General features: G+C 39.2%; 1 protein-coding gene across 8 annotated transcripts in view; it reads left to right on the forward strand.

Moving 5' to 3' along the window:
• The window catches only part of SLC44A5 (solute carrier family 44 member 5), a 318,856-nt gene that overhangs the window by 231,296 nt on the left and 71,981 nt on the right, over positions 1-15,579 (forward strand). For all 8 annotated transcript variants that reach the window (XM_054690895.1, XM_037499626.2, XM_054690901.1 and 5 more), the window contains one exon: positions 7,769-7,842. In XM_054690895.1, coding sequence (XP_054546870.1) covers positions 7,769-7,842 — 74 coding nt within the window. The remainder of the gene's footprint in view (positions 1-7,768; positions 7,843-15,579) is intronic.

Below are 15,579 nucleotides of genomic sequence, written 5' to 3' on the forward strand. Positions count from 1 at the left end.
TTAAGGGAAATGTCACCTTAAAATGTTCTTTAAAAAAAGTTTTAGTTTACTTGAAAAACTTATATTGAGTACCTGAAAATACGAAGTCATATAATTAAAAATACATTTGTGCTTTCTTATTAAGTTTCTGGTTCCAGTAACAGAAGAATTCTTCAAAATAATATTTGACCTCTTATTATACTTGTAGAAATGAGTAGTATAACTTGCTTATTTCTAAAACCTCAAGTTATCCACAGACACACAAATGGTACATGGTATAACTTAAACCTGTGTGAATAGAACATTAGGAAACTTTAGATATGCTTCTGGGAAGGAAAAGAAAAGCCGGAAGGGCAAAGAGTAAAATTAACTCCTTCAAATAGAAGCTCTTAGAGAATGCTCCTCTCACAAAATCAGCATTAATGTACTCCATTAATAGTAAAGTGCATTTTCAAACTTGCAGAGAGCTCTACCCTCAGATAGCCCCAAATGTTTTGTCTGCTAACTAATAAGCATCAACTCAAATGAGCTGTCCCATTAAAGCCACCCTGTGTAATTTGCCAAGTATATTTTGGTGATGCTTGGAAGACGGCCCCAAAGTGCACTGACCTGTCATAATGCCTCTGGGAAGTGAAGCGGTCACTTTATTTCCTGGAACAGACTCTAGTGGCAAGAATCTGAGTAGTAACATGACTTACTGGTATCATGTAGGTGCCTACAGAAACACTGAGGAGCACTGCTTCTAGACTGTGGGTTATAAATGCAGCCACGTGTAGACAGTCATACCATGTGATACTAGGTCCTTGTGAATGTGAATGAGAAGTGAGTCTCCAATGGGAATCACAGGCAGTAACAATTCCTAAGCTGACTCATTAGGCATGAATGGATGATCTGTCAGAAAATAATGACTTTTAGGATTTCCATTCTTTCACAAATTCTTGATATTAATGACCTTTAAGATGGTTGATATCACTGGAATTTTATCTGCTACAAAAAAGGAAAATCAGTAAATGAATCCATCTCTGAATGAATACAGAAATTGCCCCTTAAGAAAGAAATAGAATGACAGCTGCTGGAGAAGACCTAGCTGTTTGTAATTAACAAAAAAACCTCTCTTAGTTACCTCCAAAGTCAATCTAGTGGTTTGTTGTTTCATTGATTTATTTTATTGGCACTAGCAATATATAGATGGCAGACTTAAGTTTGACCAAAAAAATGAATCCCTAGGGGCCTCCCCAGTGGTGCAGCGATTGAGTGCTGAGCTGTGAAGCTGCCCACAGCCTCTGCAGCGCCAGGTTGATCCCCAGCCACCGGGAAGGGTCCCACATGGCACACAGACCTCTCCTGCCGCCCACTGCTCCCCTCAGCAGTGTACTTTGATCCTTCTGCCTGCTCTGCTCTCTGCTCTGGCTCTGGTGAATTCTCTCATCCTCCCGTGCTTCTGACTCTACCCAGTGCTTGAATAAATAATTTTTTTTAAAAAAAGAAATTAAAAAAAAATATGAATCTCTAGACAGCATAGTCATCATAGAACCTCCCCCATAAAAAAAGATCTGAAATTTGAAACACGGGTTTTTGATTTTTAGTAGAACCTGCTTATGATGTATTTATTAACTTGTCAGCTAGAGGTGTGCCAGACTCATCATTCATGAGACATAGATTTCTTTATATCTGTAGCACCCAAGAGTCTATTAAACATTACCATGGAGGCCCTTATGGTTTAGGTCAGAGACCAGCAAACTTTTCCTGAAAAGCAAATATTGTTTTAGTCAATATTTTAGGATTTGTAGACCAGATGACTTACATTGCAATACTCTACTTAGCCATTTTAGCACAAAAGTACCTAAAGAAAATACATACATGAATGTATTTATTGAAAATTTTTCACTTATGGACACTGACATTTGGAGTTTCACTTATGGACACTGACATCTGTAATATAATCTACAGAACAGTTAGGTTGCAAACAATACAAACACAGGTAACAGGGCAGATTTGGCCCGTAGTTTCTATTTTACCAACCTCTGATCTAGGTGGCAGTAGTAGACATAAACATAAAGGTAATACACTGAGAAAGTTCTAGGTAAGTGGTAGTCATTGCAGTTGTTAAAGCAATGAAATGATATCATCCTATGTCAGTGATATCAGTGACGTACAGTATGAATTTGATCAGGGAGAGAGTGGATGCAGGAGTCCAATTAAGAGACCATGGAAGTAGTTTGAAGAGAAGATAAGAGCTAGTGGACTGAATCTAGGCAGCAGGAACAGAAGGGAAGAGATAGATAAAAGACCCATCAGTAAAGTGTCAAGAGTTGTGTCATTTGACTATTAAAGATGAGCTAAGAAAAAAGGACATAGGGATAGTCAAAGGAAACTCCAAGATTTTAAGCCAACTACTATAGATATTCTATAACACACACGCGCGCACACACACACACACATGCATACACGCACGTGCACACACACACATACATATGGGTTAGAGACAGGAGGGAAAGAGAAATCTGCAAATGCATTTTTATCATTGTTATGGTAATTTGAAACAGATAAAATATAACAATGGTACTTCTGTAACTTGGCTCTTGCAAATACTTTTACACTAGGGTAGCTAGCTCTGAATAAAGTTTCTGATAGTTTTTGGATAAATGTGATTATAAGCAACTTGTTTTGAATAACTTAGATTGTGATTGGGAGGGAGAGCAAAGAAGGTTGGATCATACTTCTCTGTAACTGTTCTTTTTGGGACTCAGGGGGATGCATCCCATATTTTGCTTAGCATAAAGGTTTTTAGTGCTTGCTATGAACATAAAAATGTGTCCACCTGAGGAAAAGGTATAGCTGTGACAGACCTCTAGAAAGAATATGATTCAGAATGATTTTCAACCATAGCTTGTGTCACCTAGTTACCTCAACAGTTGTCTAAAAATGATCCCAACAAAATCCTTGGTTTTAAATATAACATATAATCTACAGAACACTTAGGATTGTGACAGGTGTCCTGAAATCAAAAGAAAGGGATAATGATAAAGCGTTATATGATGTCTAAAAATTTTAATTGAGCTTCTGCCCTGTTACTGACTCACAAAATGGTGCCCAAGTTATATTTTATCTTTTGTTCAAAGTCAGTTTTCCAGTAGTTTTCTAAGTACCAGGGGACATGTTTGGGGAAAGGGAGAGAAATATACGAATTAATGCAATAAATGACAAGTAATCATAATTACCTGAAAGTACACACACACATCTACTTTTATTTTATTTATTTATTTTTGGGAAGGAGAGATAGATCAATTTTATTATTAAAAAATATGTAACAGCGTTTTCACTATTCCAAATTTGTGGTATGCTTGGTATCGTTCTACAGTACCATGTTTATTATTTAGGAATTAGGGAAACTTCCTTAAAATAGCCAATCTTCATTTTTTTGGACTTAGTCATCACGCTGGCAAGCAGATGAGCAAAAAGCATCAGGATATATATATAAAAATCACCCCTTTGCTGGGTCCTGGGAATTAGTAAACTCAGAGAAGACCGTGGCTGCTGCTTTGAAGAGCACACATTAAAATCTAAGTCTTTCCTTTTAATACCATTTTGAAGAGCTAATGCTATACCATTGAGAGTAGACATTTCCATTGTTTTACTAGTCCCATTTCTTGTCAATTTTTCAGTTTACTTTATAATCAGTTTGGTTAATTCTCCTGACACACAGAACAATTGCTGTCCAGCAAATTACATTATTCATCAAAAAACAGCCTGCTGTAACCTAAGCTAACAGGTGTTCCTGCTTCTTAAAAGGACACAAGTTTGAACTACTAAATATTCCCAGGTGGACTTGCCTCTCTAGGTTCTTAAATTCTTGCTGCTTGATTATAGAAATCCCGGAGTATCAACTTGTTAGCCAGGCTCTAGTTAAGCTTAAGGATTTCTCAACAATTTTCTCAGAACAATCTTCAGCTGACACACCTATTTTTAAAAGGAAATTTCTAAAGAAGGAAAGGTAGGAAAGGGAATTAAACCACTATAGGATGAATTCAAAAATATAAATGTTTCATCTAGAACACAATGTCCTGCTTTTTGAGACTTTTGAATTCAACATTCACAGTTTCCAGTTTGTTCAACATTATTTTGTGCTTAAATAAAATAAAATTAACCAGTCTGGTCAGTAGGTATAGTCCGCTATTTCTCTAAAGCAGTGTGGAATACATTTGAATAGAATACACAAACACATCACCATGTGAATTATTGAAAATTGCTATGCCACTGTGGTGAAAGAGTGCTGAGGGCAAAGTTTGCGTGGACAAGGAGTGGCCCCTGTTTGTAGTGTGGAGAGAGAGAGAGAGAGAGAGAGAGAGAGGGAGGGAGGGAGGGAGGCAACATCATAGTGTAAAACTTTTATGGAACCTGTAGGGTAAAGAAAATATCAGGCTTTTCTGCCCTTCCGCCATCAGGATAGATGATGGATCCTTGTCCTGAATGCATGCCTGATGGCGGGCACCTGGAATAGGGTGTGGGCATAGGTAGATGGGATTCAGCTGAGCTAAGACTGTGCTTTTTTAAGGGCGGCGTCACGGGGATGCCAGTAGCAGCGGCAACAGCAGCAGCAGCAGCAGTAGCAGTAGCAGCAGGAGAAGCCGAAGCAGAAGCCGAGAAGCAGCAGAACGAACGCCAGAGTCCAGATAGAGTGAAGACTTGCCTGCCAGCCTCCCAGCCCCCCAGCCAGCACCCTTGCCTGCCATATGCCTGGTGAACCCCAAATAAAAAACCTGCAAAACTACTGAGGACTCAGACTCCTCCTTTACCCGGTCTGCATGGGATCAGAAAACCTGCACTGTGGTCAGTCCTGCACCTACAAACCAAAACTGCAATGGGTGCCTATTCATCAGTGTCAGGAGCTGAGGAATGTGGACTTTAAAAACTATATCCTTTTGGGCTCTGCCTCTTTCCTTGTGCCCTGTCTTTTGAAATTGGTAAGTTTCTTTCAGTCATCTTTCTGTTATGGTTACTTCTGCCTGTGCTTCTGTAGAGGCAGAACTGGGCACAATGCAGGTTTTCTGATCCCATGCAGACCGGGTAAAGGAGTCAGAGTCCTTAGTGGGTTTTTGCAGGTTTTTTATTGGGGTTCACCAGGCATATGACAGGCAGGGGTGCTGGCTGGGGGGCCGGGAGGCTGGCAGGCCTCCCAGCCCCCAGCAAATCTTCACTCTATCTGGGCTCTCTGGTGATCTCGGCTTCTCTTTAGGCTTTTGCTTCGGCTTCTACTGCTGCTGCTGGCGTCCCCGTGACGCCGCCCTTAAAAGCACAGTCTTAGCTCAGCTGAATCCCATCCACCTATGCCCACACCCTATTCCAGGTGCCCGCCATCAGGCATGCATTCAGGACAAGGATCCATCATCTATCCTGATGGCGGAAGGGCAGAAAAGCCTGATATTTTCTTTACCCTACAGCTTCCTATGTAACATGAATATACAACATAATAATGCTAAGTGACAGTAGATTGTTGTAAACATGATTTATGATATGCATTACATATAATGTAAATTTATAGATATACAATTGTGGATGGTGGTCAACCAGGCTGCTGCTTCTGATCACAGCTGTCTCTCCCTTTTCTTGGTAGATACGAAATATAACAAGGGCTTTAACAACTTCAAGATTTCTCTTTTATTTTTTTATAAATATTCTTTTTTGGAAAGATTTATTTATTCATGTATGCAAAAACTGGGGCACAGGCCAGAGATGAGATGTGGGGGGGTGAGAGGACCCACCAGGGAGAGTAGGAAGAAGAACAGGCAGACTGACTGAAACACACTGCTGAGGGGAGCAGCGGGCGAGACAGGAAAGGTCTACTGCACCATGTGGGTCACTCCCTGGCCAGCCTGGGATTGAACTCGTGCTGCAGAGGCTGCGGATTGCTCCACCATGCAGTGCCTAACCCCTTACGCCACCACGGAGGCCCAACTTCAAGATTTCTAATGAAAGCGTGCAGTGTTCTATTTTCTCTCCTTTAGTTTCTTATCTGAAGGCATTTCTTATTATGTATCTCACTATTTAACAACAGCTCTGAGGGATGACAACCTGATCTTGAGTGGAATGTGTCAGAATGCATGTGAATCAGATACTCTCCTCACCCCTAAGCAGGCTTCTGTCTTCAGTGGTGGTTAATCAAAGAAAACTAGAACACCTTTTATTCTCTTTCTGTTATTATTCTCACATTTCTTAAGTCTGCATGAAATTTTAAAATTCTGAGTTGAAATTGGGCTTACACACATGATAGTTTGTGTCTATTTAACCATGATCAACTCTCTCTGTGAAAGATAGATCCATTTCCTATTGTGAGGTAGGATACTAGGAATGTACATGGAGTTTTAGATATGGCTAATTTGAACCTTTGTAAAAATCGTGACCACAGTAGCATAACTACTAAATGAAAGGTTAGGTACTGGAGCTCTAGATAGTTGCCTGCTTCTTTAACTACTTCTTTGTATGTCAATTAACTTTATCATCCCTAAAAACCTGCAGATATTTTAGGAAACTCACAATTATGTATGCAAGCTCATCAGTATAATACAGTTATTGTTCCTTTATTATTATTATTGTATAACTTCAGCCTGCCTTTACTAAAAGATTAGAGCATATTCCTATGCCCTCAAGAGCAAGAAGTTTTTGCTGTGAAAATTCTTACATACAACTTTTAATCCTGTCAAATAGGTTGATCTTTTTCTTTACTGACAGATTCTTCATTATGTTTCAAACAAGGAATGGTTGTATTGTTTTTCACTTGCAAGATACAGTTTTTACCTTCCAGACCACTTATAAACTGAACAAAATTTATTGGGAGTAGGAAACACTTTAATTGAAAACCTGGAGTCTTGCTGGGTCCTGGCTTGACTTGTGATCCCGAATGCAAATCTTTGAGTATCTGTGAGCCAAATTTTCTCTAAACCTAATTTGATGATATCTAGTTTACAAGAGAGCTGGAAAAATTACAGTTTTGAGACATTTCATTTTTGCTGAGTTATATACATTGTTGGTGTAACTATTTGACATTGTTGGTGTCAATATTTTATTATAACAGTACCCCCAAGATGTGTATGTAGAAAGAAAATGGAGAAAGGAAGGAATGGAAAATGACTGATTTTTTTAATACTATACTATGTTGGGCCTCCTAGGTGGCGCAGGCAGTTGAGTGCAGCGCTGTGAAGCTGCCGCAGCCTCTGCAGTGCCGGTTCCATCCTCGCCGGCTGCGGAGATACCACATCGCGCGGCCTATCTTGACTTGCCTGCTGTTCCCCTCAGCAGTGTGTATCAGTCAGTTTGCCTTTTCTGCTCCCGGCTCTGTCTCTGGTGAATCCTCTCCGCCTCCTGCGCATCTGGCCTGTGCCCCGGTTCTTGTATAAAAATGAATAAATCTTAAAAAAAAAAATACTATAATATGTGTTAGGGAGGCAGGAAAAGGAAAATCATAAAATCAATAGCTTAAATTGTAATATCAAATAAAAAATAGTACTTAATGTTGGTATACTCTAATCTCAAAATCATTTTACAAAGAATGAGCCAAGAGAGAATAAGTGCATAAAATTCTGGGGGAGTTTCTTTCATCATGGAATTGTCACCACTTCATTGCTGCTAAAGTCTTTGTGGAAATACATCTGATGTACCTTTCAGAATTACTGGATATCACATGGCACACCATCATCATCATCATCATCATCATCATCTTTTTCTATATTTTACGCAGTAAACAGAATACAATTTGGGTCTTTTTTAATTCTTTGTTCCTTTTTGTCTTTAGGAGTTGTACAGATGTTTTATGCTGCCTGATCTTCATACTGTTCATTTTTGCCTACATTCTTTTAGGACTTATGGGTGAGTAGATACAGGTATGACAGTTAACATTTGCTAATAGAATAACTAAGTCATTTTCAAGTTTTCAACACTGATTATTTTCTTTTCAAAGCCTTGTTAATATTGATTGTTGTCTTTTCTGGATGAAATGTACTCATTGGATTGCTGATGTAATGAAAAATAATCACAAAGTAGTTTATTCAAAGGCAAGTCCAAGTTATAGAATTACACAAAAGAAAAAGTTATATCTTTCTAATCATTTTTATTTATGAAATTCTAATAGGCAGCTAATTATGTTCATGTTTCTATTTTCTAATAAGAATAGAGCCTAGATCACTTTGATAATACATATTTTTATTTTTATATACAAATTTGTTTTTATAGACAAATATACAAAGAGGAAATGATTATTAGATTTTCAATTATAATGCTTCATTGACATATAAGAAGTTCTATTGTCTTTCCCTTCCAGAAAGATATATTTCTAATTTTTTGTCAGGTTAGATTTTCCTATTAAGCTGAAAATAGGAGGACAAATATGAAGATTCCTTATTTGGATTTTTAAAAATTATCAAAGGAATTAGTACGAAAATATTCTGTGAAAAGATTTTGCAATTGCTTGTGAATGTATCCATTTTTCCCCACAGCCTAAAGTCCTGTCCTTCATATATTGACTTAGTAAATTTATTATGTGATTATTAAGGTGGGGTCTATGAAAGTCAGACAATAGCTTCTCATACCAATAATTAATGGCCTGAATGCAATGTGGATAGAGTGTATTAGTGAAAAAAGACTATGCCTACCTAGGGGAAAATGGGAAATTCTTTTCCCTGGTCTTTAATTTTATCTTCCAATAAAACAGATACTTCAGAACAGGAATTGAAAGTAATTTCCAAAAATTCATCTCAGCTATACTATCAAAGACTATGAAAAATTGGAGAATTCAAAAACACAAGTCAGGAAGATAAGGCGTGATAGAAGATTAAGGGCTCATAGACCACAAAACTAAATAAGTGTTCTAAGATTTCTTGGGTATTTCTTCACAGTAGTAATATAGTTGTAGCAAAATACACACTGTGTAAATGAAGCATTATAATAAGATGAATTTTCTTATTATCCAACTGATAAAATTTTATGTTCTCTGATTTTGGGACACATTTCTGGTCTATGTAGTTTTTGTTTTCACTTTTTGGTATAGAATTGTTTCATAAGAAAAAGATTATTTGGAGTCAAGCAGATCTAGGACTTCCTTATTTTATTTGGTGGACTTGGGCTAATTTCTTATCTATGAACCTCCGTTTCTTACTATGTAACCTCAGCTTCCTTACCTATGAAATGTGGAAACATTACCTAGTTGCAAAACTTTTGTAAAATCTAAGTGACAACATCTAGCTACCCCAGTAATGCTACATGATATTGCTGGTCAGTGTGTTATTTATTACTGTTGTATCATCTAGTAGTTCTGAATTTTAATAAATTGATTTTATTTTATTTTGTAAACAATTGCTTTTAAATGCAATTTACTGTATTGTTTCTATGACAACCCTAATTTTGGTTACTAACGTTTGAATGCACACAGGAACTTCATAATGTTCTTATATTGTGCCTAAAAATTTTGCCTTAAGAGACCTTGTAGCATAATAGAATGTCTCTCTTCCTGTGTGTCAGAGTCAGTCATTGTAATCCAGAGATAAATGCCTTCTGTCTTTATATAAAGTTGGGAAAGCCACAGTCACTCTCTCTTTTTTTTTTTAAGATTTATTTATTTATTTATAGAAGCACTGGGTACAGTCAGATGCACGGGAGGGTGAGAGAATTCACCAGAGTCAGAATGGGGAACAGAACAGGCAGACTGACGAAATACACTGCTGAGGGGAGCAGCGGGCACGGCAGGTCTGTTGTGCCACGTGGGACCCTCGCCCGGTGGCCACCCTCAACTGCTGTGCCAACAGGGGAGACCCCACAGTCACTCTCTTGCCTGTTGATACAATAGATGGAAGGGATGGCAGTGCATTACCATCAGTCATTTTGGAGCAGATGAGAAATTTGTCTTTTCCTTTGTTCAGAATCTACAGATTGAGCTTATAAATTCCTTAGTTCACGTGAGGAATATGGAGTATGGAAGTCCTTTAGTGAAAAAAACTGTGTTCAATATTGGATTAATTTAATGATTCCTTCAGTTAATCCTGATGTCACTGATTAAAATTAGTGGCTGACAAACTTTATTAAATATATACATCTATGTGTATATATGTGTGTGTATTTATCTATCCCTATATATACACTTATATCTGAATTGCCATTAGCTATACTAACCCATTTCAGCTCTTCAGCTATGTTCAATGTTAGACTACAAGAAGAACGAAGGAAAATGATTGGCAGAGGTTATTAGAAATATCAGAATCTTTTATCATGAAGGGATATATATTTTACCTGAGGAAAGGTGGTGCTAAGTTAGTTTCATTGATGTGTTATGAGTAGCTTGATATCTTTCGCTTTCTTAGATCAGGCTCTTCTTAGGTTTGTCTTTCAACCACATTCTTTTCATAAGAAGTGTTACCATGAAAGAGCCATGTTTCTCATAAATTCTTCAGAAAGGAAACTGTTCTTTGCCTTTTATTTGGAATATGTTTTTGGATGCAACAAAGGCACTTGACATTAGGCTGATGAAAAGCAAAACCTCCATTGAAGTGAGTGAAGTGGAGTCTGGGTAGAAGGTAATCAAATCTCCTTGAAAGATCAAACTAACATTTATGATAATAGCCCTCTTTTGTCCTACTTCATTGATGGTTGCTATTCAATTATTATACTAAGTTGAAAAAAGAATAGGATTATTTAATATGCAAATTACTCCTTATCCTTGTACAAAGGTTATATGTACCGTAGCACATGTTCAACGTTTAATGCATCTTTATTTCTTTTTATTTTTAAATTTCCAGTTGAGAAGCTTAGTTCATTGTTGTGTTTACATGGGAAGCACTTAGAGTTAGGGTCCAAAGTTATTTTTTTAATTTTGTCTGATATAGTTATCCCTATTAGTTGATCCTGCAATTAGATGAAGCTCTGGGGGTCATGAGAGAATATAAGTGTATTTGACTATGTGAGGCATCTAAAATATGTATGACCAGAGATCACATTGTGGTAGATTTTAAGATATGACTACAAATGCTTTCTCATTCCTGTTACTAAGTGGTGGGGTCTATGTGTCTTCCCCTTGAATCTGATGAGGCTTGGGATTGCTTGTCCCATAGAGAAATGAACCACAAAAGGAGACCAGAAATAAGCCTTGACTTGAAAGTAATTTATAGACCATTTCTGAGGCATCCAGAGGGGCAGAGGGAGGAGTGAAAAGGGATTAGCTTTATGGGGTAAGGTAAAGGATTATGGGTGCTTAGGTGTTGAGACTACTATATGACTACACCCAGGGGGGATCCTACACTGTCAAAACACTAACAAGGATGTGAAACAATAGTACTTAAAAAATATATAGATCGGTAAAAAGCACTAAAGGAAGGCCATCATGATTTGAGTGGAAACAGAAAGTACCATACACAGAAAGGAGGTTTACATAATTTAGCCTTCAATTTTTCATGGAATGAGGTGGAGAAAAATAGCTCAATTAATGGCTGTTATAGTCAAATATGGTCAAACTTGACCCATGTTTCTGGTATTAAAGTGTTTGTTTATTGTCATGGAGTAATAATATCACATGTCCACATTTCTATTTTTTTATCTGGGGAGATCTAGCTTATCATTCTTTTCCTTGACTTAACTGTTCAGTTTCTAGATGGAAAAGAGAACTTACAGGCCACTGGAGCTCTAATAAATAAATTAAAAATATTTTTAAAAAATAAGTTATGTCTCAGTAGACATCCTATCATTCTAGTTTGTGAATTTGGTGATATTATCCTAATATCCATGATTAGGGGATCTCCCTGGTGGTGCAGGGGTTAAAGTCTCAACACTATCAAGCTATCATCAGCCAGTCTCAGCACTATCAAGCTATCACCAGCCACTGCAGCCTGAGTTCGATTCCTGGCCAGCAAGCTAACCCACATGGCAGAGCAGACCTCTCCTGTCTCGCCTGCTGCTCCCCTCAGCAGTTTATTTCAGTAGAGTAGCCTGTTCTGCTCCCCATTTTGTTGCTGGTGAATCTTCTCATGACCCACACCTCTGGCCTACACCCCAGTTCTTTTTTTTTAAAGATTTATTTATTTTTATATAAGAACCAGGGTACAGGCCACATGCACAGGAGAGTGAGAGTATTCACGAGAGACAGCAAACAGAACAGAACAGGGAACAGAACAGGCAGACTGAAGAAATGCACTGCTGAGGGGAGCAGCGGGTGAGACAGGAGAGGTCTGCTTTGCCATGTGGGATTCTTGCCGGCCAGCCTGGATAGAACCCGCACTGCAGAGGCTGCTGGCAGCTTCACAGTGCGGCGCTCAACCACCTGCGCCACCCGGGAGGCCCAACACCCCAGTTCTTCTATGCATAAATAAATAAATAAAATTTTTTTTTTTAAATAGCCATCATAAGGGAAAACTGGTGATGAATAAAGAGTGACTATGACAGGAATTTTACTTAAGAACTAAAATAAGCCTCTTAGACCATGGCTTGGAAACACTGTTTTAGCAAAGTAAAATCATTTTTCCATCAAAAAAGTAAGAATTACATAGCAATCAGTTCTATTTCTGTTTAAATTTCTCTTAATGTAAGTGCATTCTATTTATAAATAACTAGAACTAGCATGCAATGTCCTCTTTCATTCTTATATAGTTTTGCAAATGAAACTATATACCTCAACTTTCTTTTATTTTGGAAGTCTTCTTTTTAATAAGAAAGGATTTAGTTTTGATTGATACTCAGGTTTTTTTAGTGTTGAGCAAGATTTTTACTATTTGTTGTATTTTACTAAATGCATGCATTCCACATGATATCAAGTAGAATATTGTTAGCATGAGAAGGACTGATTTGTACTCAAGGACATAACCCTAAACTCACCATTGGGTAGAAGAGGCCACCTGTGAAATGATAAACAACATTTTTCTTATCCAGGCAAATGGATACAGGGCTGCTTCCAAAAATGTTTCTACAGCAGCATGTCATCAACACAGATTTTCAAATTCGGTATCATGTGTCCTATTATCTGCTTCATTGCATTTGTAAATTGCTTGTGTTAAAAAGCCATAAGCACAATTTGGCAGGCCTGTTCCTCACATATTAAAACAGTTAAAATGTACCTTCAAGGGATACAAAATAATGATTTGAAAGCCAACATTCCCAACCAGCAAGTGTTTAGGGAATGCCTTAGATGCCCCAAACAGATTTGCAGTTAATTTTTAAGTGTCAGTGCAAGCAGTTGGTCTAATCACATTTTCTCCTTGACAGAGGGCTTTTTAATGGCTGCAACTTCTGACTCAACCCCATAGCACAACAGGAACATGCTTTGCAAATGTTTGAAAATGAGAGATAATGCTTGATAATAATACTTGTTGTTAGTATTTCAATAACATGCATTTCCTATCATGAGTGAAAGGATAATTTGCCTGAATAAAGTTTTCACCCATCTCTTACCAATCTTTGCTTATTTGCTATAAATTACCCAGAAAGAAGTCTTTTACATCGCCTCCTTCCCCCTCCACCCACCACAGGCACATCAGCTTCACTTAAGGGGTCCTTTTACATAATAATGTGGATGAATGAGAATTATTTAGGTAATGAAGTTTACTGTAAGAGAAGGTAGACCACAACCCCCCCCCCATACTCTTCTAAGGGTTTTTTTCTGTTTCACATTCCCACCTCTAATTCCACAGTGATGGGCTTAAGACAGCTAATGTCAAGGAATGAGTAGGGAGTAAGCAGAAAGCAGATAATCTTTTGCAATAAAAAATCATCTATAATCTGATAACTGTAGACTTGCCCATCTGAGACACAGTATGTCTTCACTACACGTATTTGTAGTATGTGTTCTTGTTTAAGTGATGGTTTGCAAAATTAGCATCTATTATATCTGAGTAAAGACAGGAGCATGTTCTTTATGTTTATCTATATCTCTTAATATAAACTTAGTTTTCTTCCTTCAGTTAATGCTTATACTATGGAGTAAATAAAATTATGTCAGATAGTATTTCATTTTCTGTGCTTTATTGGTCAGGAAAATCTCAAAGGATTTCATGAACCTTTCAAAAATGTGTGTTCACTACTAGATATCGACAATGAATATCACAGGTAGCATTTCCAGATGTCATCAATTTTGTTTATTTACTTTAATAGAGTTTATCAATTAATAAAATATCTATTTAAGGGCGGAGCAACATGGCGGCGAGGAGACGCTGCGAGTAAGATCTCCCATTAAAAAAAGTTAATAGGGAAGAAAAGCGGCAGGTCCCAGTGAGAACTGGGACACGGAAGATAAACGGACGACTCCAGCAAACTACCTGAAGAAGAAAGTGGCCATAAAAGAGGACTAGAAGGGAGGAAAGCGCAGAACCCTGCTCCCCTCCCCCACCCACAGAGTCGGCACTCTCCGACCAGCAGAGAGGAGGAAAACAACAAACTAAAACGACCAACAAGAACAAACTACGCATCAAACGGGACTGTGAGTGGAAAGGAACTATTGCAGCCACCACACCCCGTGAACGGGAGCTGTGGAGAACCCTGCAGGATTAGCCGCGGCGGTGAGCGAACGGCTCCCGGCGCCATTAGAGAACAAAGAGACTCTGGAGGAGACCCGCACACAGCCCCGGGCCGGCCGGTAAGCTTGCGTGGAAAAGCGGCGCGCTTGGCGCGCTTGAAAAGCAAACACAGATCGGGATCGCGGCTGCCCAGGTCCCCACGCCTGCGACCTAGGCTTGCGGGAGATGCACGGAGGCCCTCACTGAGGTGAAAGTCCCTCACTGAGTAAGCAGGAACCAGGCGCCCAGGCACGGGAGCGGGTGCAAAAGGCGCCATTCCCGCGCCACTGAACTGGGCTACAGCCCGCGTCCTGGACCTGAGGGCTTTGGAACTGAGACCTGGGGCACGAAGTTCAGGGTGTGGGTTCTCCACGACGGTGGGGCACAAGGCAGACACAGCAACCCAAAGCCGTTGAGGTTTACCCTACCATTCCTGCTCTGTTCCCTGTCCCATGGGGTGGGGGGGGGCGAAAAACAGTCCCCCAAGGACAATAGGAGAGCTCTCCGGTGCCACCTAGTGACCAGAAAAGAAAAGTCACTAACACCCCATAGAACAGGGAAATTTCTTAAGACTGCTTGAAAAGGGCAGAAGGCTCCTGGAGGAGACAGTGGCCAGCTGGGAAGTTAGCCCACGCCAGGCCCCTTCCGTCCAGCAGTCTGAGCCCACAGAGGGAACAGGCACCCACGGCCGGGGCAGACCGGGCACGCAGAAGAGTGTGCCTGAGACCAGATGCTCAGGGACTGAGTCCCGCGTTGCCATTTTAGAACAGGGACATTTCTTCAGTAAAAACTTCCTGAAACCAGCAGAAAGCTCCCTCAGAAGCCAGAGATGGCTCCTGGAGGAGCCAGAGGGGAGTGGAGAAGTTCATCCAAGATGCCGGCCAGTCCGAGCAACACAGTGTCCCAATGCATACGACAAATTAGAAAACAGACAGTAGGGAGTAGAAGAACCACACAAAACCTAACAACTCCTCAGGAAAAAAGCACACCACAAAAAGAAAACCACCCCCCAGATTGCAATGACAGTAACTTGGAAGAACTTCTGAGCCTTCCAGAAAGAGAATTTAAAATTGCCGTGATT

This window comes from Talpa occidentalis, unplaced genomic scaffold, assembly GCF_014898055.3.
Source record: "Talpa occidentalis isolate TD23 unplaced genomic scaffold, MPIMG_talOcc4v2.1 talOcc4.9, whole genome shotgun sequence".
NCBI lineage: Eukaryota > Metazoa > Chordata > Mammalia > Eulipotyphla > Talpidae > Talpa > Talpa occidentalis.